The sequence below is a fragment of the Arthrobotrys flagrans genome (assembly GCF_004000055.1).
Source record: "Arthrobotrys flagrans strain CBS H-5679 chromosome Unknown unitig_0, whole genome shotgun sequence".
NCBI classification, from domain to species: Eukaryota; Fungi; Ascomycota; class Orbiliomycetes; order Orbiliales; family Orbiliaceae; genus Arthrobotrys; species Arthrobotrys flagrans.
The window spans coordinates 3,475,070-3,497,589 of NW_027137550.1; the positions used below are offsets into that span (position 1 = coordinate 3,475,070).

The 22,520-nt window shown below is 48.6% G+C and overlaps 10 protein-coding genes across 11 annotated transcripts; 7 read left to right on the plus strand and 3 right to left on the minus strand.

Annotated features, from left to right (window-relative positions):
- Positions 1 to 1,173: 1,173 nt before the first annotated feature.
- Positions 1,174 to 2,540, plus strand: DFL_004065 (uncharacterized protein; the record flags this gene model as incomplete). The annotated part of the gene is made up of 3 exons (XM_067633098.1): positions 1,174 to 1,196; positions 1,271 to 2,174; positions 2,229 to 2,540. The coding sequence occupies 3 exons, from the start codon at positions 1,174 to 1,176 to the stop codon at positions 2,538 to 2,540; spliced, it is 1,239 nt and encodes a 412-aa protein (XP_067491301.1).
- Positions 2,541 to 3,363: 823 nt separating this feature from the next.
- DFL_004066 (uncharacterized protein) lies at positions 3,364 to 3,791 on the plus strand (the record flags this gene model as incomplete). Its single annotated transcript, XM_067633099.1, has 2 exons — positions 3,364 to 3,597; positions 3,744 to 3,791. 2 exons carry the CDS (start codon positions 3,364 to 3,366, stop codon positions 3,789 to 3,791), a joined length of 282 nt encoding a protein of 93 aa, XP_067491302.1.
- A 107-nt stretch (positions 3,792 to 3,898) lies between these two features.
- DFL_004067 (uncharacterized protein) lies at positions 3,899 to 4,851 on the plus strand (the record flags this gene model as incomplete). Its single annotated transcript, XM_067633100.1, has 2 exons — positions 3,899 to 4,466; positions 4,541 to 4,851. The coding sequence occupies 2 exons, from the start codon at positions 3,899 to 3,901 to the stop codon at positions 4,849 to 4,851; spliced, it is 879 nt and encodes a 292-aa protein (XP_067491303.1).
- Positions 4,852 to 5,699: 848 nt separating this feature from the next.
- On the minus strand, positions 5,700 to 6,946 carry DFL_004068 (uncharacterized protein; the record flags this gene model as incomplete). The annotated part of the gene is made up of 3 exons (XM_067633101.1): positions 5,700 to 5,986; positions 6,046 to 6,869; positions 6,921 to 6,946. 3 exons carry the CDS (start codon positions 6,944 to 6,946, stop codon positions 5,700 to 5,702), a joined length of 1,137 nt encoding a protein of 378 aa, XP_067491304.1.
- Positions 6,947 to 7,773: 827 nt separating this feature from the next.
- On the plus strand, positions 7,774 to 10,641 carry DFL_004069 (uncharacterized protein; the record flags this gene model as incomplete). Its single annotated transcript, XM_067633102.1, has 4 exons — positions 7,774 to 8,521; positions 8,586 to 10,333; positions 10,441 to 10,518; positions 10,582 to 10,641. 4 exons carry the CDS (start codon positions 7,774 to 7,776, stop codon positions 10,639 to 10,641), a joined length of 2,634 nt encoding a protein of 877 aa, XP_067491305.1.
- A 993-nt stretch (positions 10,642 to 11,634) lies between these two features.
- On the minus strand, positions 11,635 to 13,230 carry DFL_004070 (uncharacterized protein; the record flags this gene model as incomplete). Of its 2 annotated transcripts, none has more annotated exons than XM_067633105.1 (1): positions 11,635 to 13,230. In XM_067633105.1, one exon carries the CDS (start codon positions 13,228 to 13,230, stop codon positions 11,635 to 11,637), a length of 1,596 nt encoding a protein of 531 aa, XP_067491307.1. The 2 variants fall into 2 exon arrangements, with proteins under 2 accessions (XP_067491307.1, XP_067491306.1); XM_067633104.1 differs by having other exon boundaries at positions 11,635 to 12,792.
- A 502-nt stretch (positions 13,231 to 13,732) lies between these two features.
- DFL_004071 (uncharacterized protein) lies at positions 13,733 to 14,241 on the minus strand (the record flags this gene model as incomplete). The annotated part of the gene is made up of 3 exons (XM_067633106.1): positions 13,733 to 13,749; positions 13,887 to 14,074; positions 14,177 to 14,241. 3 exons carry the CDS (start codon positions 14,239 to 14,241, stop codon positions 13,733 to 13,735), a joined length of 270 nt encoding a protein of 89 aa, XP_067491308.1.
- Positions 14,242 to 14,496: 255 nt separating this feature from the next.
- On the plus strand, positions 14,497 to 16,191 carry DFL_004072 (uncharacterized protein; the record flags this gene model as incomplete). Its single annotated transcript, XM_067633107.1, has 5 exons — positions 14,497 to 14,529; positions 14,605 to 14,630; positions 14,699 to 15,042; positions 15,114 to 15,710; positions 15,785 to 16,191. The coding sequence occupies 5 exons, from the start codon at positions 14,497 to 14,499 to the stop codon at positions 16,189 to 16,191; spliced, it is 1,407 nt and encodes a 468-aa protein (XP_067491309.1).
- Positions 16,192 to 18,220: 2,029 nt separating this feature from the next.
- DFL_004073 (uncharacterized protein) lies at positions 18,221 to 18,577 on the plus strand (the record flags this gene model as incomplete). Its single annotated transcript, XM_067633108.1, has 1 exon — positions 18,221 to 18,577. The coding sequence occupies one exon, from the start codon at positions 18,221 to 18,223 to the stop codon at positions 18,575 to 18,577; it is 357 nt and encodes a 118-aa protein (XP_067491310.1).
- A 1,748-nt stretch (positions 18,578 to 20,325) lies between these two features.
- On the plus strand, positions 20,326 to 21,560 carry DFL_004074 (uncharacterized protein; the record flags this gene model as incomplete). Its single annotated transcript, XM_067633109.1, has 4 exons — positions 20,326 to 20,894; positions 21,008 to 21,199; positions 21,264 to 21,424; positions 21,487 to 21,560. The coding sequence occupies 4 exons, from the start codon at positions 20,326 to 20,328 to the stop codon at positions 21,558 to 21,560; spliced, it is 996 nt and encodes a 331-aa protein (XP_067491311.1).
- Between the last annotated feature and the right edge of the window lie 960 nt (positions 21,561 to 22,520).

A 22,520-nucleotide genomic window follows, 5' to 3' on the forward strand; every position in this document is an offset into this window, starting at 1 on the left:
ACCATCGATGCCCAGGTTGAATTCCCAGCGGTGGATATTGACGAAGGCATCGGAGTTTAGGTCGGTTTCGAATGTTTAAATTTTGTTCGACACGCGCGGCGGCCTCGAGCTGGATGTAAAAGTTCACGGTTTATACGTTTACCTCGAGGCGAAAATTAACATTGATGTTGATTCTTGGAGGATGCGATGCTCGGATGGGGATTCCAACCTTGATGAGGGTTCCGTGATGCCCTTGGCGAATATAAAGCACCTGCCGGCGCATTCGAACCGTATATATCAGATGGATACCGATGTTCATTCGAAGGCAGTTGTACGCACCGAAAGTAGCGTACGTAATAGATTCTGGTGGTGCCGGGTCCCCTTATTTCCCGACTTGCGACAGACCCGACTTGGCCGGTCTTGCCCTGCATGGCTCTGCATGCAACTCGGGCTCCACTTCGGCCGTCGACAAATACCTTCGTTCTCCTCGACATCCCTTCTCGCTCTTTCACCCCCTTTTTTACCACCTTTGAGCTTTCTCCCCTTCGTACACATATGCGCCTACGTAGATAGTACGACGGCATCGTGCTACGGGATTCAGATTATTTCTTTTCTCCGGCATCCGTGTATGCACCTTGGCTTTCATTTCACGAAACTCAACTGAGCACCCCGGTCCAGCTGCAGACGTCTCCGTTCGGTATCATCCATTTCCATTACCTCTTCCCGGTGCGTCTTCGCATCAAAATCCGGCAGGTCGGCAGCATTCCAATCGACGCCAAACCTATATATTATACTGCGTACCGTTGGTACTTCCATCCGCGGAAAGAACTCACGAAACTGTTCTTTTCCAAGCTTTGGTCCCGCAGAACGCCCTTCCCGGCACCATCCATCCGAAACGCCCTCGTGTTCGATTCATCACATCCGACCGAACGATTGTTCTGATGCATTTGGCGATAGCATAAACATTCTTATTCACGGTCCCTTATTTCATTCTTACTCGGCATTTATATCCGGTGTTTGCATGTTGTTGCATTCGCATTGAAGGGCTGCGTGTTTACGACGCTCATCGAGACGGCATTGTTGGTTTTTTTTTTTTTTTTTTTTTTCGCATTTTCGCATTTTCGCATAGCTATCGGTTCAAAAGCGTCTTTTTAGGATACCCTGGTACCGATCCTTTCGGGCGAATAGCCGGCGATGGCGAGACGGATTGTATCAAAGTAAGCACTGCTTCCCCTATCCATGATGTCAAGCTCCGTGGTGAGATCCGGACTGACTCGTGTTTTACCACCAGTTGCATATTAGCGTGCATAGTCCTCTTCCTCTTCATCACCTTGCTCTCCTACTTTGAAAATAATAATCTACGGGGCGGCCACCCGGCTGCTAGCGATGGGCTTTTCCACGAACCGGATGACTCCCTTAACGGCGCGATAGGGCAGAAGACGGGACATTCCACCCCGGACCCGTACCAAGTTTCGGACCCGCAGAATAACGGGAATGCCAACCAGCAACCTCAGCAGCAGCAACCGCAAGAGAAGAAGCACAAGGACCCCGAAGAGGAGAAGAAGAAGGGAACCATTCCGATCCCCAAGGCGCAATGGACTTTTGATGTCAAGGACGATGTATACTTCGACCCGGCCGGCCCGAGACCCGATCAAGTCGTACTCCTCATGGCCAGCGACGGAAAGGGACACAACGGCGGCATTGCGAACTTGCTCGAGCAGGCGACTCGGAATCGTCAAGAGTACGCCGATTTCCACGGGTACAAGTTCCATTTCATCAACATCTCCAGATACGATCTACGCGGCGCGCACCCGGTTTGGGCCAAGATCCCCGCGTTACTCGATACGTTCATTCAATTCCCTGACGCCCATTGGGTTTGGTGGCTCGATCTCGATGCTATTATCATGAACCCGGACATCGATCTTAACAGCCACGTTCTATCGCACGCGGCGATGAAGTCGAAGTTTGAAGCCGGGGTCGAGTTCTTGAAGGGTGATAGCAAACATACCGGACACTACATGGGCAAGGATGTGGATCCGAAGGATATCGAGATCATCATCGGGCAGGATCACAATGGGTTGAACGCCGGGAGCTTCTTTTTGAGACGGAGCAAGTTTACGAAAATGTTGATGGATTGGTGGGAGGAACCGTTTTACGTGTACAACAAGTGGCCGGGGAAGGAACAGGATGCCTTGGTAGGTTTTCGTATACCCTTTGCACGGTGATCGGGGAGCTGACGTTCGGGACAGTTACACATGGTTCAGAATCACAGGCAGGTCAGAGAGAGGGTTGCGCTCGTGCCCCAGAGAGTTTTGAACGGGTTCCCGGTCGGATGGGAGCACATGGGATGGCATAAAGATGATTTGGTGGTGCACCTGGCAGGATGTTGGGTAGAGAACGCGTGTAACGAGAGGTGGACGGACTACTGGAACAAGAGGATCACGGTGGCGGACCTGAAGGCCCAAGGAATCACGGAGCCGACGGACCACACGGGTAAAACCACGAAGCTCACGAAGGACGGAACGATTTATGTGAGGCTTGAAGATAAAACGGAAGAGTAAAATAAAAACGCCTGGGTTTGGCATAATGCATACGGGTTCTCGCGCGGTTTTTTTTCGGTTTAGGTGCATAATTCGGGGTATACTGACTCCGAAGCTCGGTTTTTGGCATGCATCGTCACGAAAGGGACAACCGCATCCCTTTCTGATCTTTGCCTTTTGTTTCGCGTCCTTTTTTATTTTATTTTTATCTAGATTTTATTTCCCTTCGAGTGTATAATATTTTCTAGGAAGCATACGATATGTTAATACCCGCCATCTTTTTTTTTTTTGGTTTTCTCCGAAGGGTGTTTTTTCTGCAAAAACAATAATAAAATCGCAGTGCAGTGGATCATCAGATTAGATCAAGTAATTTTTTTCCCCTTTGCTTTGAAAACAAAAGGGAAACTCTCACGTTCCCGAACGAAAAGAATCCCTTATTTCTATGACGCCACGGACGGGTGTGAAATGAGAGTACTCGAGAAAAAGAAGTTCCGAAGAAACGCTCCGGATGGCCGGATGCTTCTGGGGAAGCGACAGCGAAGTACCTCGTGGATTTTCAACGGTCCGATGGCGATAACCAAGGGAGGTTTTGGGATTCCTTTGTTCGTTTGGAGTAGAACGGCTGGAGCGGCTCGGTATCATCATTTTATACAGACGTGCTATAAGGGGAGGGGAGGAAGCCATCTTACCTAGCTGCGTGTGATATAAAACGGAGGGAGGTCGATATCGATAGCGATGGTGGATGATGATGATGATGACAGGGGCGGGGCTGCGCAAAATAAAGCAACGGGCGGGCTCGTTTGGGAGCTTTTCGCGTGGAGCCAAATTTTATATAAGGCCCGCCATGCAGCCCCTCCAAAGTTGCCCGTTCCCGTCCCTCTGCCTGGCACTGCCTGCTAACCTCAGACAACACATTCGCCCTTCCATTTCACAACACGCACAACACACAACGCGTTTCCGGGACTCGACTATAACTGCACTTTCACCATCATCACCGGCCTTTGATATCCACGTCCCATCGGTATCAACCCGATTGCTTCATCCTTCCGTTCCTTCCGTTGGCTTGCCTGTCATCCTTGTAAGTGGCTCTTGTGGTCCCCTGCTGTTGCCAGCTTCCCTGGAACCTACGAATTCACGTCTCGAAAAAGCCAAGAGGGAAAAAATATCACCCGGTGAGCTCGTTTACTAACTGCGATCCCTAACATGGGCTTTGGTAAAGTTCAGTCTTCTCAGGCCGAGTTACCCGTTGTCCGCAACGAGATTTCAGGCTAGGATACCTGGCCAGCCACCAATCCGAACCGCGAAGGTTCCGTCCCAATTTCACGTTCTCCTTTTCTCTCTTCTCGTGCCCTTGCGCTCCCCTCTTCTTTTTTCCCGAGATGGAGGGATATCCGTCGTACCCGCCTCCTGGTGGGTATCCGAGCAACCAGCGTAATAATGGTTATCAATACGCGGGAAACTATCAAACCCCTGCTTCCTCGGGATCCGCTCCTGCCCAGAACTCGCAGTCCCAACAGTCCCTTCCGGGTGAGTTGTATGGTTCGCAGCAGTCGTCGCAGTTGTACGCTCATCAAGCATACCAACCTCCGCCCACCCGACAGCTCAGATCGTACACCAGCAATACCTACAACCAAGCCCAGCAGATGGCCATGCCTGCCGGTCCGGCCGTTGGTTCCCAGTTCGGACAATCGCAGATCGAGTACGTTCCTGCTCCGTATCAGCAGTCGTACCAACCGCCTCATCCGCAGACGGTTGTTCCCGCTACGGCTTCCGCTGCCGCTCACCGGGTTCCCACGGGCGATGCCGATGCCCCTGGCGAGAAGGTGGCGAAGAAACCCATCCAACACGTCAACATCAAGACGAAGTTTCCGGTTGCTCGCATCAAGAGGATCATGCAAGCCGACGAAGATGTCGGCAAGGTGGCCCAGGTGACTCCTGTCATAGTCGGTAAGTCTCTGTCGTCGCCTTCGTTCGCCGATTTTGAGCATCTCGGTAGCTAACGATCGTTTCGTGGAATGCAGCCAAGGCCCTCGAGTTGTTCATGGTGTCGCTCGTCACCCAGGCCGCCGAGCAGGCCAAGGTCAGAGGGAGCAAGCGGATCACCGCCGCTCACCTCAAGCTCGCCGTCAACCAAGAAGAACAGTTCGACTTCTTGTCCGACATCATTTCGAAGGCTCCGGACATACCTGCCGCCGGCGAGGGCAACGGGAAGGCCGCCGCCGGTGGCGGCAATTCGGATGGCGGCAATGTCAACATCATCGAGGAGGATGGCGCCCCTCCCAAGAAGAGGAGGGGTAGGAAGAAGAAGGTGTCTTCGGATGACGAGAACTAGAAGGATCCGTCATCTGACACGGGTGGGATTCGGGGGTCACCCGGGAGGGGCTGGAGGATTCTGCCGCGCCGAGTTTCCTCCGCGCGCGATCCTTACCTCCTGCGATGCCTTTTACGCACCGCTTGCCGGGAAGGAGCGTGCGTTGGGGGAAAGCCTCCGGGGGGCTAAGAAGGTGAAGCCTGACCCCAAACCGAGCGCATATCGGATCGCCCTCGGGTACGGCTTTTTATCTTCCGGCCGCCTTTCTACTTTTCGACGACGTCATCTGCCATTCTATTTTAATTCTTGCGATCATCTGGCTCCCGAGGGAGCGATATCTCGGATGAATCTATTACTACTACTATTATTATTTTCTCACCCAGGCTTCTTCTTTTGGTCCTTTTTTCTTCTTCGTGTACATTATAGCCGGCTTTTTTCTGCATTTTTCAACTGGTGTTATTTACGGTGTCTTTCTCACGCGGTGTACTGGGAATACGGAAGTGGCCACGTTCGATGGTATTATGATGAAATTTTTTCTTTCTTTTTTTTCGTTTGGTTTTTTATATATAAACGGGTGGACGGGTTTTACTTTAGATGGGCTGGCTTCGCATGTGCGCACGGTGCTTTCGTCTTTTTCCTCCCCGTCTTGCTGGAATATCCTTCCGTGCAAGTGGTTTGGTGAATGCTTTGATGATGATGATGAGGACTTCCCGTACGTGCTCACGACGTGTCGGGTGGGTTTGTGTATTACTACTACCCCTGTCGTTGTTATTTATAACGACTCGGTTAATCTAACCGGCCGTGGTACGGTATCGTCATTCGGTATTATCGTACACTATTAATTCGGTACCGACCGTGGATGTAAAACATCAACACTGGAAGGCCACCATCTCCTTCTTCGCTAGCACCTTTCCCCCGCCGGCCGTGAATCCTGTTCCGTCGCTGGATATTTGGACCAGACCGGGCTTTACGGCGTCTCTATCCTTGTCCCTATCATTCTTTTTGCCGCTAGATTTCGGTTCGGAGAGGTCTGCTTCGCAGACGGAGCATTGTATTCTGTGTTCTCTGCCGGAAAAGTGGGCGTGGGGGTCGTCGGAGCGGAGGATGAATTTCTTGACGCAGGGTTTGCAGATTACGTGGCCGCAGGGTTTTGCGACTGCAGATGGGTGTCAGTTATTGTCTTTTTTCAAATGATACGAGGAGGAGGGAGCGTACCGACGGCCTTGGTCTCGTTGCTGAGTCCCTTCTTGCAACTGGGACATATCCTAGCCTTCTCGCCGTGTTTATTCTTCTCTTCCTCCTCTTCTGCGAACTTGACGCCGACCAAGGACTTTAAACCGTAATTGTGTAGTTTTTCCGGATCCGAGCCCGGACAGACGGGCTGCAATTTGGGTGGTTTGGTGGGTGCTATTTCCGAGGTGGACAGGGAGGGTGTCAAAGATGGTATCCAGAACGACGGGAGTTTCGGAGCGGATGCGGCGGATTTCTCGGCGGTGATCGAGGTTTTCAGACGTTCCCTGTCCGAACGGGCGATCCGAAGGAGTTCGGATTCGTCGAGGGTGAACGTTTTTGAACGTTTTCGGTCTCGAGACGCAGAAGAAGAAGAGTCTGTCTCTTCCATTGTGATCTTCCCATTGTCTCGGGCAATGATGGTTTGCGTGCCATCGCCGCCGTCGTTACCCTCCATATCCTCCGCCTTGCGTTTGCCCAACCTCCGTCTCTCGATTCCCATCTGTACCTCCTCGAACTCCTTGACCCCCCTCTCGACGGCCTCCTTCTCGAGCCTTATGCGTTCCTCTTCTTCCTCCGCATGTCTCTTTTCTATTTCCTTCTGCAGACGTTTTATTTCCGTCCGTTGGCTCAGGAGGTTTGAGATTGCGCATTCGCGACAGAAGATGTCGCCGTGGGTGGAGCAGCAGACGGGGTCGCGGGCCCGTTGGAGACACAGGTTGCAGGAGTCGAGAGGTTTGGAGTGGTCCCGGGTCAGACGGTGCCGTTGGGTGCCGTAGTCGGATTTGAGGAGGGAGCGTTCGTAGGAGCTTTTCGGGTGTTAGCCATCTGTGGGTACATGGGTACCGCGGGGGGCTTACGTGAACCAGGAGGACGAGGAGTTCATTGTCGACGATGTCTATCTGCGATATACATGTGCCACCACCGACTACCTATATCCCAAACCGTTGATGGCGTTCCCAAAAATCGTTCCTGGCCGTTGCAATTCTAATTCTTGTTGCTCGCCGAAAGTTAACCTGCGAAGGAAGCAGAAGACAAACTGCCGCTTCTGCCCCGACCAGCTCTGAGACTTTGGCCGCGAACGACGAACTCGATCAACCCCCGTCAACCAACCGAACCGGACCAATCGCAGCGTTTGTTTACACCCTTGTCGCCAAAAGGGAAAGACGTAAACACGCTTCTTGCTCGGGCGGCATTGTCGAACAACAGCCCGGTGAAAGGTAAAGTTGATGGGAACGTCCTCCGTGGGACTGTCGATGTGAGCATTCTCTTCTATTCTACATCCGATCCTTCTTTTACGGCAACCGGTGCACGGTTGACGAGTGAGGTTGGAATTTCCGGGTGATGTTTTCGGGAACAAGCTTCGATGTCAACAAACATACGCGGTTGAAGCTGTTCCTTTGTGTTGTCATAACATCTCCAGACTTCATCCTCAACATACACCATCTACCTATTTACTAACACCCAAGGATGGTCATCGCCAAATATCCATCGAATTCAATCAGTCCCAATATCGCCTTCTAATCTACCGACAAACGATAACCTCCTTTCCTCCTCAACCGGTCCGGACAAGGACGAGGATAAAGATAAAGACGTCGAATACGCCGGGAGCCTGATCACTCCCGCGCCCGTCACCGGGGTTGGTGTGAACGAAGCCTTCCTCTACCCTCCACCCTCCACCACTAAACAAAAAAAACAAACAAACCACCAAACATGCAGTCATCGCTCCCTCGACCCGGTGGGTCGCGATTACCCGCCCCTTCATCGTCTTCCGCCGCGAATTCTCAATCACAATCGAGCACACAGCCGCTCGCAGACCTGGGAGAATCGACCGTAAACTCCAGACACGCATTCGGTACCAGCGTCATCGGGAAACCCTCGATTCTAAGTCAGAGCACGATCGGAAAGCCATCCGTTCTGAGCACGAGTACGATTGGAAAACCATCCGCTCTGAAAGGACGGAACCCATTGGCCGCTTCTACCTCTTTAAAACGTCCTCTCGATCATGCCGACAGCCCTTACGATCGTCCCGCTCAGGTCGCCAGATCGGCGATTTCTCAGAATGTTCCTTCCGCCGCTGCTTCTGCGGTAAAAGGCCCAACCGGAAAGAATATACTGGGTAAGAGTACGTTGGGTAGGCCCGGTGCTTCGAGAATCGGTGCTGCGGCCAAGAGCGCGTTGAACAAGAGTGCCCTTGGGAAATCGAATGCGGCGCTGGCGGCTCATAATAGGCAAATCGAAGCCGCGGTTGCTTCCGGGGTTCCGCTACCGCAGGACGAAGCCGAAGATGAGGCGGAGAAGGAAAAGACACCTTCCGGAGGACCGTGGGTTGCGAAGAAGAGGCCTGCGAGGGCTGGATGGGATGTCAAAGGACGCCTTGCGGATCTGGAAGAGGATCACAGGGAGATGATGGAACGGTTGGCGGATACGAACGTGCAGAAGGATATGAGTTCCATGAAGGGTAAGTTTTATGCTTTCGTTTTCAGGGACTTTCTTTGGGGATCCGAGTGCTGATTTTGATATAGTTATCGAATTGGAGACCGTGCGGGCGACGTTGGAAACCAAGAATTCGCATCTTCAGTCGGAGTTAAACCGCGAACAGGCCGAGTTGAACAAAACAAAGATGGAGCTGCACGAAGAGCAGCGGCTGAGAAGGGTTGAGGCTGACGACGCTCGGCGGCAGCTTCTTAACGAAACGGATGAGTTGCGGCGGAAAGCTCGCGACGACATTGACGATCTTGAACGGAAACGGAAGACGGAGGTCAGCGATCTGACCGCCAAGCACAAGTCCGAAGTTGATGAATTACGGATGGCGCTCGAAAGGCTCAAGATGGAGCAGGCGGAGGATAAGCGGCGCCACGCGGACGAATTGACCACCCTGAAGGCTAATGCGGCTCGAGACTTGGAGGATGCGCAGCAGAGGGGTCGGAATGAGCTTTCGGATCTTAAGAACCGGAGTGAGCTCGAGGTTGCGACTTTGAAGAATACCTACATGACGGAGATCGCGACGCTCAAGGCTGCTTATGAGGCCGAGCTGGCAAAGGTGAAGGGAGAGCTGAAAGCCGAGACTTCGGCTCACAACGAGACGAAGGATGAGCTGGCCGTTGCGCAGAAAATGAACAAGGATATGAGGAATACCATCTCCGAGCAGTCCGTCAACTCGCTCAACATGGAATCCTCGGCACGGGCCCTTCGGGACAAGATTTGTTCTTTGGAGTCCATGATTTCCGACAGAGATAGCTCCATCCGAGCCAAGGATGGGGATGTCTCTCAGATGCGTAGGGATTTGGAAACCGCCATGGCGAAGCTTCGAACGGAGGAGACGCTCAGGCGGAAATTGCACAACCAAGTTTTGGAGCTGAAGGGGAACATCCGTGTCTTCTGCCGTGTCAGGCCTACGCTTGAGGCCGAAAGCGAGCCCGCGAAGATTGATTTCCCGGGTCAGGACGACGAAGGGAAGGATATCAAGCTTTACTCTCAGGAGAAGGCCACCCTTAGCGGCGCGGAGACCGTCAAGGAGCATCCGTACACCTTTGACAAGGTCTTCAACCCGACGGCCGATAACAACCTCATCTTCGAAGAAATCTCACAGCTCGTCCAGTCTGCTTTGGATGGATACAACGTGTGCATCTTCGCCTACGGTCAGACCGGTTCGGGTAAGACGTTTACGATGACCTCCAAGGACGGTATGATCCCTCAAGCCGTGGAGCAGATCTTCCGTACCTCCGCCCAACTTACCGAGAAGGGATGGACTTACGCCATGGAAGGCAGCTTCGTGGAGGTGTACAATGAGAATTTGAACGATTTACTCGGCAAGGATACGGATATCGATAAGAAGAAGATCGAGATCCGACACGATAAGGGACGAACCACGTTAACCGAATGCACGACTATCGCTCTCAGCGGACCGGAAATGATGGAGGAAGTCATGCGAAGGGCCTCGAATAATCGAATGGTCGCGGCGACAAAGGCGAACGAAAGGTCATCCAGAAGCCATTCGGTGTTCATCCTCAAGTTGTTCGGACAGAACAATATCACCGGGGAGAAGTGCGAAGGAACCTTGAATCTGGTCGATTTGGCCGGATCCGAGAGGTTGAGCCATTCGCAGGCTACGGGGGATAGGTTGAAGGAGACGCAGAATATCAATAAGAGTTTGAGCGCTTTGGGGGATGTTATCAGCGCGCTCGGTGGGGGGAAGGAGGTCAAGCATATTCCTTATAGGAATTCAAAGTTGACGTTTCTGTTGCAGAATAGTTTGGGGGGTAACAGCAAGGTATGCTCCGTCCCCGCCATTCGGTCGGAGCGCGTTATCAGGACACGAGACTGCCGCTCCGTGTTGGAAATTTAGGAGTTTGAGATGCTGACTTTTGGGATCGCTAGACTTTGATGTTCGTGATGGTCAGTCCGTTGTTGGCGCATATGAATGAGACTTTGACAAGTTTGAAGTTTGCGAAGAAGGTACGGTGTTTGCTATCCTTTTGGGTCCGTGGGAAGTCGATGCTAATCAAGGGGGTGGGATAGGTGTCACAAGTCAATATCGGAACTGCAAAGAAGGTTAAGGTTGAGAGCGTATCTCCTTAGAGGCGGATTGTACGGGAAACGACTCCTTCTTTCTTTGGATCGAGCGATCGAGATTGATTACTTGTCATTCCGGTTCTTTTACTTCTTCTCGTCTTCCCTTCCGGGCTCTGTCTGAGATTTGCCCCTTTGGGGGGTTTCTTTTATTCCCTCGTTTTTAATTTCAAAATTACGGCCCTCTATCGCTACGGCCTTGTTCTTTTTTTTACAATGCGGAGGGGTATCACCGGAGGCGGGATTTGAGGGAGGTCTAGCATGGCGTTTTTTGTGGAGTCTTCTTTTTTTCTTTCTCTTTCTTTGTGTAAAATGGATTGATATTGCATCGATACGTACTCGAACGAGGTAAGAGGAAGTTGTTGGGGAGGATCCAAGTGGCCGGATGTATGAATCTTAAACGCGCTACAGCGTTACGAAGCTTGGTGGTCGGGACCCTCGAAGTTAGAGGTGGCGGGTCGTTGGCTGCATACCATGATTTCTTAGCCAGATGAGGCGAAAGACCTGGATTCATGAACACACACGAACAAACTTGAAAGATAGCCCTGCAATCCAGATGTAGCACCGAGCGCGTTTACAGATCCCCTGTGACATGGCTCGACGCATGCCCCTTCGTTTCTCAAAGCTGTCGGATTGGAATTTTTTCAAATTAAAAGTACAAAAGGTTTCAGGATTCATGATACTTGACCGGCTAGGAGACGAAAAGGTATGAGTGAAAACGAACGCTAAATACGAACAAAGAAGCGAATGCAGATGCGGTGAAGGAGACATCGTGTCAATGGCTAGTCTATCAAACGGGTGGTATTCGTTAATTCAAAAATTGAAACGAACGTCCTTTGTCTCGTAAACCGGACCGGGTGGACCGTAATAGAACGTCCTGCGTCTCATCAATAAAAACGTGCAGCGGCGGGGAATCAAAAAAAAAAAAAAAGGTCATCCATCGTCGTCATCATTACCTCCTCTTGTTTCTTATATCTTTCTCTTTCTCTGATTCTGTATTTATCAACTAACATCTGAATCTAAAAGCCCTCTGTGGGCTACGCTCTGAATCGCTACTTCCATCAACTTCATAAATGCATCTTTATCGAATACCACATCTTCGGCATGCCAATCCCTCAAGGCATCGGGTTTATCACTCGGCGCCATGGGCGCATGATCCGAGAAGTATCGAATACCCCTCAACCCCGCGAGGTTCCTGAACCCCCTGTGTCCCAAATCCGCCGGTAAAATCTCCACCAGACTGCTTTGCGACGGTAAAAAGAGAACGTGGGTATGTCCGGCGCCGTGGACACCTACCAATACGTCCGTATTAACCACCAGCGAGATTTGCTCTTTCAGCGAAAGCTTTGCCATATCGACGACATTCACGTTGACCTTTGGATAAGCAGCGATCAGAGCATCCGTCAATTCTTTCGAATTTATGAGTTTGCGAGAACCCTTGCGGTCGATGAAGGTTACGTTTATGGGTGAGCGAAGGTCTCGTGCGGCGGATATTTTAAGGTGTTTTAAGATTCTGGAGCGGATCGTGGAGACTATTATCGAGTGGTCGCAGATACGTGGGTCCCAATCTCCTTGCCACAACGGGTTTGCGGCACCGGGTAATGGGATGATCAGATTTGAAATGCATGGTTTTGTAGAAGGATCTTTAACGTATTCGTCGAGAGTTAATACTGGTTTTGGAGAAAAGTAATTCCAGAGTTCAAAGTAGTTTTTGTTATCGTGTTTGTCGAGGATTATGACTTGGATTTTGGAGGTGTCGGCGGCGGACATGTAAGGTTTTCCGGTCTTTTTGTTGATAGACATTTGCAAGGCGTCGATTGTAAAGTAGAAGGATAGAATTTCCATCAGTGAGTGCCAGTAGTTCCTTCCACCCTCACGTTTTATGAGGATCTTATAGCCGTCGTCCCTAGGTGTGGCCGGGTTTGAACAAGCGTGCTTTTCGAACACAGGAGCGGCTTCGGAGCCTATTTTCGTGAATTGCGTCATTATTATACGAGGACCCGTCTCGTACCAGTAACTTTGGAAGTTATGAGGGTGTGGGTATCCCATCAGGTCCGGTTCGTGAGGATCGCGCAGTTCACAGTCGATATTGAATCTCAAGTCTTCAAAGACGATATTTCGGGCGATGCAGAGGGAGTCCTTGCGGGGTTCGCCGTACATCGTGCTATGCAGGCAGTCAAGTTGGGATTGTGACTCCGGCTTGCAGAAGGGACGTGCGTTTTTGGCAATTGTTTGGAGATACGTGGGGCTATAGCGAGTTTCGCACCATGTGGCATCCTGGTCGAGGTCATCGTCGGAAGGAGAGTAGTCAGCCGGGAGGGGGGCGACGGAGTCTACGGTGGTGTCGACTTTGGAGCCTGAGAAGGCGGTTTTGGTGGTGACTGATGAGACTGTGGTTGTTACTGTGATGTAGCGATCCTTCGGGTTTGCGTCCGGTTGTGCACCTAGTGGAGGTGGCGGGGCTATTCGGGTATCGTCACCTGTGACTGGAGAACGAAGGTGTGGTGATACGGCGAACTGGTTGGCGAAATGGTAGAGATAGAAGATTACGAAGATGGCGATAGCAATGGTCAGGAATGACAAGGGACGTCGAATCATGATGGTTGCGGTTGGAGGTACGTAAGTACCGTTGAAGTCCGGTACGTTACGGATCTAATGAGGATCCTCAAACGGGAAGCGATGCGAAACGACCAGATGTCTCGGATGCCGGCATTGACAGATCTGACAGGGTGAAAGCGGTGGGTATGTCGATATCTCGAGAAAATCGCGAGCGATGACTGTCAGAATATGAGAGGTCGATGAAGCTGACGAGAAGGAGAAGGAGATGAAATATAATATGGGGAGCTGTCGGGTTTTATAGTTTGGCGGAGGTTACATCCAATTTCTGTCGATTTAAAAGTCTGACCCGCATTTGTCGCCAAAGCAGCTTACCGTCTTACATACGGCTTACACGTCCATCTTACGCCAGGGATCCTGCTTGCAGGCATATCAATCCCGGCAAGTCCAGTCTGGGTATCTACCTAGGTATCATATGTATCTCGTCGAGGACAAACCTCGTATCAGAGAAACATGTATCCTCCGCGGTATGCCGACTGTTCTGCTACTCCCCGATTATGTCTGCGCGGTATAGAGTTAGCGAGCGGTGATGGTGGCCTGATTATCATAGGGTGCTTTAATATGAATTCATCCGAACTCTGTGGTCTGAAACTCCAAGCTTCAAACATAGGAGCGTGGGGATGCAGTGGCTGGCTTACAAGTACACCCATCATCCCCAATCCAAACTTCATGTAGCACATTCTTCCCCACATCGACTCTCTCGCCGATACCATGGGCCGTCTTTTCCTCTGGATTATCATTCTCAGGATATCGAATGGTTAAAGACCCACGCACGATCAAATGCGTAGTCTCGGTGGCGTGGCGGTGGGGCGGGTAGTATTCGTTCCTATTTATATTAAATTAATATCATATCTCGAAGTAGAATATACGAAGAGGAAGAGAACACGAGGCCCCCGAAGAGGGATATCGGGGTAAAGTGGCTACTTACGGTCCATCGGTCCAGGTGAAGATATGGGAGTATCCCCACGATTTGACAAGTGCTTCCTGCGACATTTTGATAGTAATCAATTCAAGCTTTCGTGCAAGCCTGCCGATAAAAAGTCTCAAGGGTGGCGCCAATCCGGGGCCAAGCTTCCGCGGTCGTGTCTTAGTTGGTCATGTACATGTCGGAGTCCGTTGGTTTTGCCGAAATGACGTAGTTCGGTAACTTGTTGAAGTCATAAAAACTCCGTGCCCCATCATGGCCACTAACATGTATTGCTGAACGAATACTTTCTTAGATGTCAAAAAATTGAAATAAAATCAACGATGAATCGTTATACTTACTACAACAGTGATCTCGTAAGATATCAACGGCTTCCTCGTTAGACATTGTAGTCAATTATAACGTGCCCATGCTAACAACGTGACACAAAGGACGCATTCGAGCTCTACCACCTCGAGTACGTATATGCATGGCAATGCTCTAGAAATACTCATGGAAATCTGACACGTTAACAACATGCTATAGAGCAGAGGAACTTCTCAAACCACCCTCGAAACCCCGAATCCAACCTCCAGACGAATATAATGCCATAATAGCAGGTCTTTCCGGCGCAGTTGGCACTTCGATATCAAATATTGCAGTATACCCCATCGACTTAATCGTAAAAAGATTGCAAGTCCAACGTGCGATTCGGGTGGCTTCAGACAATAATGGTAACGATGAAAAGGGAGAGGATGGATTGTATAAAGATTTCGTCGATGCTGCGAAGAGGATATATAAAGACGAAGGGGGGGCAAAGGCCTTTTATGAGGGGTGTTTGCAGGATGCGGCGAATAGTATGGGGTCGGCATTTATCTACTTTCTTTCGTGTAAGGCCTCTCTTCTATTATAAATTTCATCCGTAATAGGTGATTAGTACTCATGATTGATTTGGGGGTAGACAACTTTATGCGCCAAAGGCGCCTTCGAGCAAATACCCTGCCATCGGGCAAAACTCCAAAAACCCTCGGAGTCTTCGAAGAACTCTCAATAGGCGTTCTATCCGGTGTAATCGCAAAGCTCTTTACCGCGCCAATTGCAAATATAGTAACTAGGAAGCAAACGGCCGCTCTCCGACGACAAGGGAACAAAAAATCCCTCGAAAACACGGATGCAAATACAATTATCAAACAAATCTACACAGAAAAGGGCATCAGAGGTTTCTGGTCTGGTTACGACGCTACACTTCTATTAACATTAAACCCTGCTATTACATTCTTCCTTTACGAAATGTTAAAATCGTTGTTGCCGAAGCAGTATAGAAAAAAACCGACTGGAGGGCAAACATTCTTGCTAGCTGCAATTTCAAAAGTAGTAGCTAGCTCGATTATGTATCCTATATCCATGGCAAAGGCGAGATCGCAAGTACGGAGAAAAGACGGAGCGAGCGGAAAGTTTCCAGTATTAGAAGCCTTGAAAGAGGCATATAGGGCTGGCGGGGTTATGGGAATGTATGAAGGCGTATGGGGCGAGATCTCCAAGGGCTTCTTTTCGAATGGTACTTATTGGATCATATACATTTTCACTCGGAGGTATCTGAGTAGTTATTATACTGACGAAGAATATATATAGGAATCACAATGCTTATCAAGGAGGCTCTGCATAGACAGATCTTATCTCTTTATATACTTATCATAAGGCTACAGCAGAAGAATAAAACGTTGTCGAGCGTAGTTACGGACGCTAGCCGAACTGCCCACGAGGCTTACCAGCAGAATGAGACGATCCAAAATATTACAACGGCATCTCAGCAGAAACTTGATACGGCGAAGGATCAGATACGGGGCACTACAGAACGAGCAGATAAAGTCGGTGAGACTGTCACCCTGAAGGGAATTGAGCAATTTGATCCAGAGATGCCGCATATTGGGGACGTCAGTGGCGAAGTCGGTGGGATCGATTGGGAAGATGCAATTCCGGGCCCCAGTGAAGAGCTTAGGAATAAGATCTTAGGGATACTATGGGGAGATAAGAAGTAATAAGTATGAAATTGTTGTGCAGGAAATCATCGCAATTTAAATATTTTGGTCGACCGGTCGTACAGCCCTAGTTTTATAATGGGTATTTATGAGCAGTTTGTTGCGATCTTGAATATTATAACAGTCTTGACTCGTTTTATATTCAAATATTCAACGTTCGTAGATCCGATAAGGAGAGATCAACTGGGATAATCATTGTTATATCGGTAGCATGTTAATATTTAGAAATAGATGACACTCCGCTAGAAGACAAGTGTCCTATCGCCTTGTCTACCATCCCTTCCCACTATCACTGTGATAGTTTGATCCTAACTATTTCAAGTTCAAGCTCACGTTCTCAAAATCACACGATGTAGAGTAGTACAGAGGATGATGCGCATGAGCCTGCGTATCTTTCACGATGGCCCGAAGATGAGGAGCTTCCAAGGGAATATGATCCGATCATTTCCCAAGCCGGACAAGGCCAGCAGCGCCGCTGCCGCCGCAAATACGATTACCATATCCACTGCCCAGCGAAGAAACCCGTATCTGCGGGCAATTAAAGGAGGGCCTTTACATAACATGCGGCACTCTAACCCTACACCACAACAAGCTCTGTGAAAACCCACATGGCCGGATTAGAGAAGACTTCCGAAAACTCTACACCAACTTCTACTCCGAAGAGACCTACTACATAATCGCCTATTTCAAAGTCACTGGCAACCGCCAGTATAAATTCCGACTGACCCAGCATACCATCCAGCTTATTCACCGTCTTAAACACAAGTACCCAGCTTATAACCGCCTTTTTGATGCTCTAAGGGCTCCGAACATTTCTGTAAAGTATCGGTGTGTCCTTCAGGACGTATTTCAAGATGGAAGACCTCGAGCTTCACCTCGGGATATACTACTTGCTGAAAATCAATGCGCGCACCTAGCGGAGCAATATGCGAATATCTTTTATTCGAAGGATAAGTTGGCGTATGGAAAGAAACAGATGTTGGTGGGCTTGGCATAACAAAGATAAAGCACAACAGCCGTTCAGACGACAGACTCTAGCACCGGCAACCCCCCAAAAAGGACAAACAAAAGAAGGCCTTCCGATATTAGAGTCTCCTCCCGTTATCGACTTTTCTAGTTTCCTTAATTTCGATATCGATGGGGACGACAGAGTGTTAACTTCGTCTTTCATCAGACTGTTAACCTTCCCGACCAACAGACTGTCCACAATTCCGTCCAGGGCGCCCGTGAGGAAATAGAAAATATAAATAACCTAGCGGATGATCCATCGCTGCGGTTTAGTGAGGCAGAACTTAGAGAGATTCTGGCTCGTATGGGGGCCAGCCAGGGAGAAGCGGATGAAAGCGGGGCTCAAGAGCAGTATATTGTTAGTGGTGGTTTGTGGTTCTTTTTGCATGTGCACATTGCAAGTGTTTATTAGGGTTTTTGTAGCCTCGAATCGATATCGCTTTGGATGTATAATGCTATGGAATCTTTTTTTTTTTTTTTTTGCATTGGGCATTGGGGTTATAGAATTCAACGGTCGAGGAGTTTGGTTGTGGTTTTAATAAAACGTAGTTGAAGATTGAGGATTGATTTGTCTCGTAATACAAAGTTGGAATTTACCTTCACAGCCACTCCAAATTGAGCCTCTTATAACGCTGAGTAGCAAATTCGAATCTGGGTAAGTAATAATTTCCCTCACTACGATAATTCCAAAGAATTGGATGATGAAGTTTTGTACGAGGTTATAGATATGGTGGTTGATGTTGGGAAAGAGTTTTTTTGATACAATACCTCCGCCCCCACTGATAGCAGCCGGGATACCTGGAAATCAGACTTTACATTCGTTCCTTTACCCCGAGTCTTTGTACTTCGGTTTCGAAACCGCTGATGGTAAATACACTGTCACAGGAGTTGCTAGCCCTGGATTGATCAAAGATCTTGGTCTGGATTTTCAGGTTGACGGTAGTATTCATCTCGGGATATATTGGTCTCCGGGGCCCTCTAGCGGGGAAATACCTTCAGAGTGGTAATTAACGGGCAAGATATGTTCTGTACCGCTGCAAATCTCCGTGGGGAGTTCTCGAGGCTGGGGAAGATCCATAATGCTGGTGTCGATTCTATCAGAGTTCCGAAGTTACTGGGATATGTCAAACACGCGGTTCACGATGATATTATAGGGTTCTTGAGCGAACGGACCCCTACCAAAGAGTCTAGGGAGACTCTTGAAATAATCGAGGTTGGTGAAGAGCCGAGGGAGGTGGGAGAGAAGTGGGCGATGAAGATACGTCAAACGATTGACGAGTTGCATGAGATCGGGGCAGCTTGGGGGACTGGGAGTCTTGGGAATGATATTATTGATGAGTGTGATGATCTTTGGGTAACTGGTTTTAGAAATGGATGAACGGAAGGATAGATGAAGATTTGGTCGGTACACAGGATGGAGATAGGAAGGCTTTGGAAAAGGTTCTGGAATATTTAGCTATCGAGGTTGATTAAGAATGTCATTGATCAATATCGAAGCCGGGATCTCTCAACTTTCACAAGAGGTTTCCCTTTTTTGACGCCTAGAAAAATATGATTGGTCGGTCTTTTGGTGCGACTATCCATTTTGGGTAAGGCGAGAGAATTCACAACGATGTCAACACATTCTATTTTGGGTGTAGATTTAAACTTGAGTATCTAGTTTCATTAGTTCATGATTGAGCTTGTTAAGACATGTTAACTCTGAGGCAATTAAAAAATATAAAATATAAAATATGAAATATGAAATTAAAAATTAAAAATTAAAAATTAAAAATTATTAGCAACCTATAGACCATTGGGGGAAATACTTAGTATGTAGATCCAGCGAGAGGAATAAGGGATACAGTGCTATCGTGTTGTCGTTGTGGTGCCTGTCACTGCGGCGTCGTAGCGTGTCGTTGTACTGTGTAGCGACGCCGGATTGTCGCTACAGCGGTTTTTCAAGTCCTCGAACAATAAGAATAAGTTCGAGAGAAAGGCTTTCCCAAAGCCAAAGAAGTTAAGAAGCGTTATTAAATAACTAACGGAATCTCATAATTCCATCATATATAAGTGTAGCTTAGGTAGGGACCAAGAAAGTAGAATAAGAGCCGGGACCTTGGAGATTATTCTACGCAATACCAACATGATAGGTCTTCATCCACACCCCCTCGATGGTGTAGTTGGTATCACAACAGGCTGTAATAGTCTTCAGAAGCTCAAACTTCTGAGTTAAATCGTAACCTGCAGGTCACCAGTTCGAATCTGGTTCGAGGGACTTTTTTTTTTTTTTTTCGTCGTCTTTTTTGGATAGGCTGATGTCCGGGGTATGAAGGCTTGAACCTTGTCGTGGGTCCGGGGTGACATTTTTGACAAGGGTGGGTATCAAGAAAAACCGGGGACGAAGAGCTAGAGATGTTTTCGAATTTTCTCGGAAGAACGATCAGACTGAATACTGGTATTCGAGGCTAGACTAACTAGCATCTATAAATTCTTTAATATCAATTGCAATTACGTCATGTTGTTCCAGCCAACAAGAAACAACGACCCGCCAGACCCCGTGACTTTTTTCATTTCCAAAACCTCATTAGTTCTCAATGATGGTTCATCATTTTCATAAAATGACGCTAGTATTCGATTGATGCTAAAATCAAGCGATTTGATGAAGAATTGAGCTCCGTGGATGAGGTTCGTTTTTGGCGATGAAACAGCCATCGCAAATTTTGTGGTGGGCCGTCTCAACGCAGTGGAAGTGATATCGATAGGCGGAACTGCAACTACAATCTGCTACTCCTTCTCCTGCTACCTGTTATTATTTTATATAAAATTGTGGAATCCAGGGTTATAAAAGGGTAAATCATAGGTGACACTTCACAGTCGTCTCGAATTACTTAACGGAGTCTTGGTTTTAAGAGTCTACAGATTCAAGACATATGCTTCGGCTAGCCGGCGCTAAAGATAGCCCCCTAGCTTTGGCTATTTCGCCGTCGCCGAATGCATATGTCTAGTAAGCCATAATCGCATACGTGACCCATGATTCACCCTCGGATCGTTAACCAAGCCGGTAAGCACTTACTTGGTACTTATAAACCTCGCCCGTTCATCACGATGTAATATGTAGAAAGAGTCAATTACTTGAACTTCAAGATGCTCCCGTCCCTCAGAATAGCATGCCGCCTCACCCGCGCCCGATTTCCTACCCCGCGAACCCCTCTGCTCCCACGGCTATCCCAGCCCACCGCAACTAGAAGTTTCCTCCACCCCCCTAAACCCTCCCTCTTCTCCCGTCAATTCCACAGCACCCCCTCCAACCCCTCCCCCACCAAATACCAACGATCCCAACGCCTCCGCTGGGGCGCCTACATAGCCCTCCTCCGCTGGGCCGCCCGTCCAACCTTCCTCCTCGAAGCCGCCGGCCTCGGCGCCCTAACAGGCAGCTTCTACGTCTACAACCTCGAAGAAGTGCCCATCTCCGGCCGCCGTCGTTTTAACATAATCTCCGAAGACTTCCTCCAATCCCTCTCCGAAGACAAACACAAAGAAATCCTCGAACAATACCAAGGAAGAATCCTCCCGGAGAATGATCCGAGATCAATACAAGTCCGTAGGGTATTAGGAAGATTAGCTCCCAACTCCGGGTTACCGTCGGATTATAATTGGCAGGCTACTGTGATTGAATCTGACGAAACAAATGCTTTTGTGATTCCTGGGGGAAGGTATTTGTGTTTACGGGGATATTACCGGTTTGTGGTGGTGATGATGGGTTGGCTGCGGTGTTGGGGCACGAGATTGGACATAATGTTGCATGTCATCTGGGGGAACAGATTAGTAGGGGGATATTCTTGATTGCTGCGGCGTGGGTGGTGGAGTTGTTTTGGGGGGTACCGGGGGATATGAGCCTTCATTTGTTACAGTTTGCGATTGATATGCCGAAGTCGAGGGCGCAGGAGAGTGAGGCGGATCATATTGGATTGTTGCTTATGGCGAAGAGTTGTTATGATCCTAAGGCTGCTGTTGCTGTGTAAGTTTTCTTTATCTCTTGCTCTCTTTCTTTGTATAAAATGTTGAACTAATTGTGTGAATAGATGGGAGCGAATGGAAATCGAAGAGAAAAAGATGCCACGACCCCCAGAGATTCTAAGCACTCATCCTTCATCTCGTCGCAGGCAGGCCGAATTAACGGCCCTTCTACCAAAGGCATATGAAATAGGTCTGGATTCGGATTGTGCCGTAACTGGACAATATAGTAAGCCCCCCTCCTCTTTACGTCCTATCAATGGGAGTATATCTAACGTCGACTATGTACAGCCGACCAATTCAAGAAATTTGGAGAAGAGCTCGACTTCTCATTTTCACAGTTCCTTCGGGACCCTAATGAATAATACCAATCCCTCTCTAAAGCCCTGAGATTACACCCTCACTGACACCACATGCACGAATATAAACCATCTGCCCGAGCCCCATCTACTCGAACCTATTAACCAGTATATATTACTACACATATCATTTAATGTATATCCCCTTTACATACATATATCCAATCGAAATTTAGCGTCACATCACAAACTCTTATCACTTAGTTTCATCTAATGCACGATCAGCATCAAAATACAAGCTAAAAATTCATAACATCCCTATATACACATATTTCTCGGGGACCTTTCATTTTTTTCCTGATTTCGTCTCAAGCTATCTATCCTAGCTATAATACATGAGCGCTTATAGAAAATTTAAACCTATTAACAGGACGGGACAAGAAGAGAGGGCGAAAGAGAGGCTAAGCAAGCATAACAAAAAGGACACTGGAAAAAAGCGAGTGGGAGTCGGAGTTAGAAAGAAAAATCCTCGAGGAAAGTCATTATCGAGTTTGTCCCATAAACGTTAACCCTCAACTCATCTTGCATTAAAAGTAACATTTCAGAGCTGATACTCCTCGAAAAGCAAAAAGGACATTAGTGTCGGAATCAGGGAGCAAAACGCCACTAATTGGAAAACAACCCCCCGAATGGTAGTAGGAACAACAAGAAAACAACAGAAGAACAAAACAGGACCTATAACGCTAGCCATAAAAGAGAAAAAAAATTCAATAAAAGTAACGCAAGAACGCCGTGTTTTTAAGTGATGCAAGATACATGCATTTTGTCTTTTCTTTCTGTAAAACATCCTGATGTGCAGGTAGAGTCCAGAAAAATGGACGCTAGACAACCGTGGTTAGCGACGCCCACAGGCAACATAGACCATAAGAAGAAACCCTCTCAAGAGTACAGGAAGGAGGCGGAAAATAAGAAAAAAGAGGAAACCCATTGCAAAATTCCTCGATCCAGATATAGATACCTAATGTT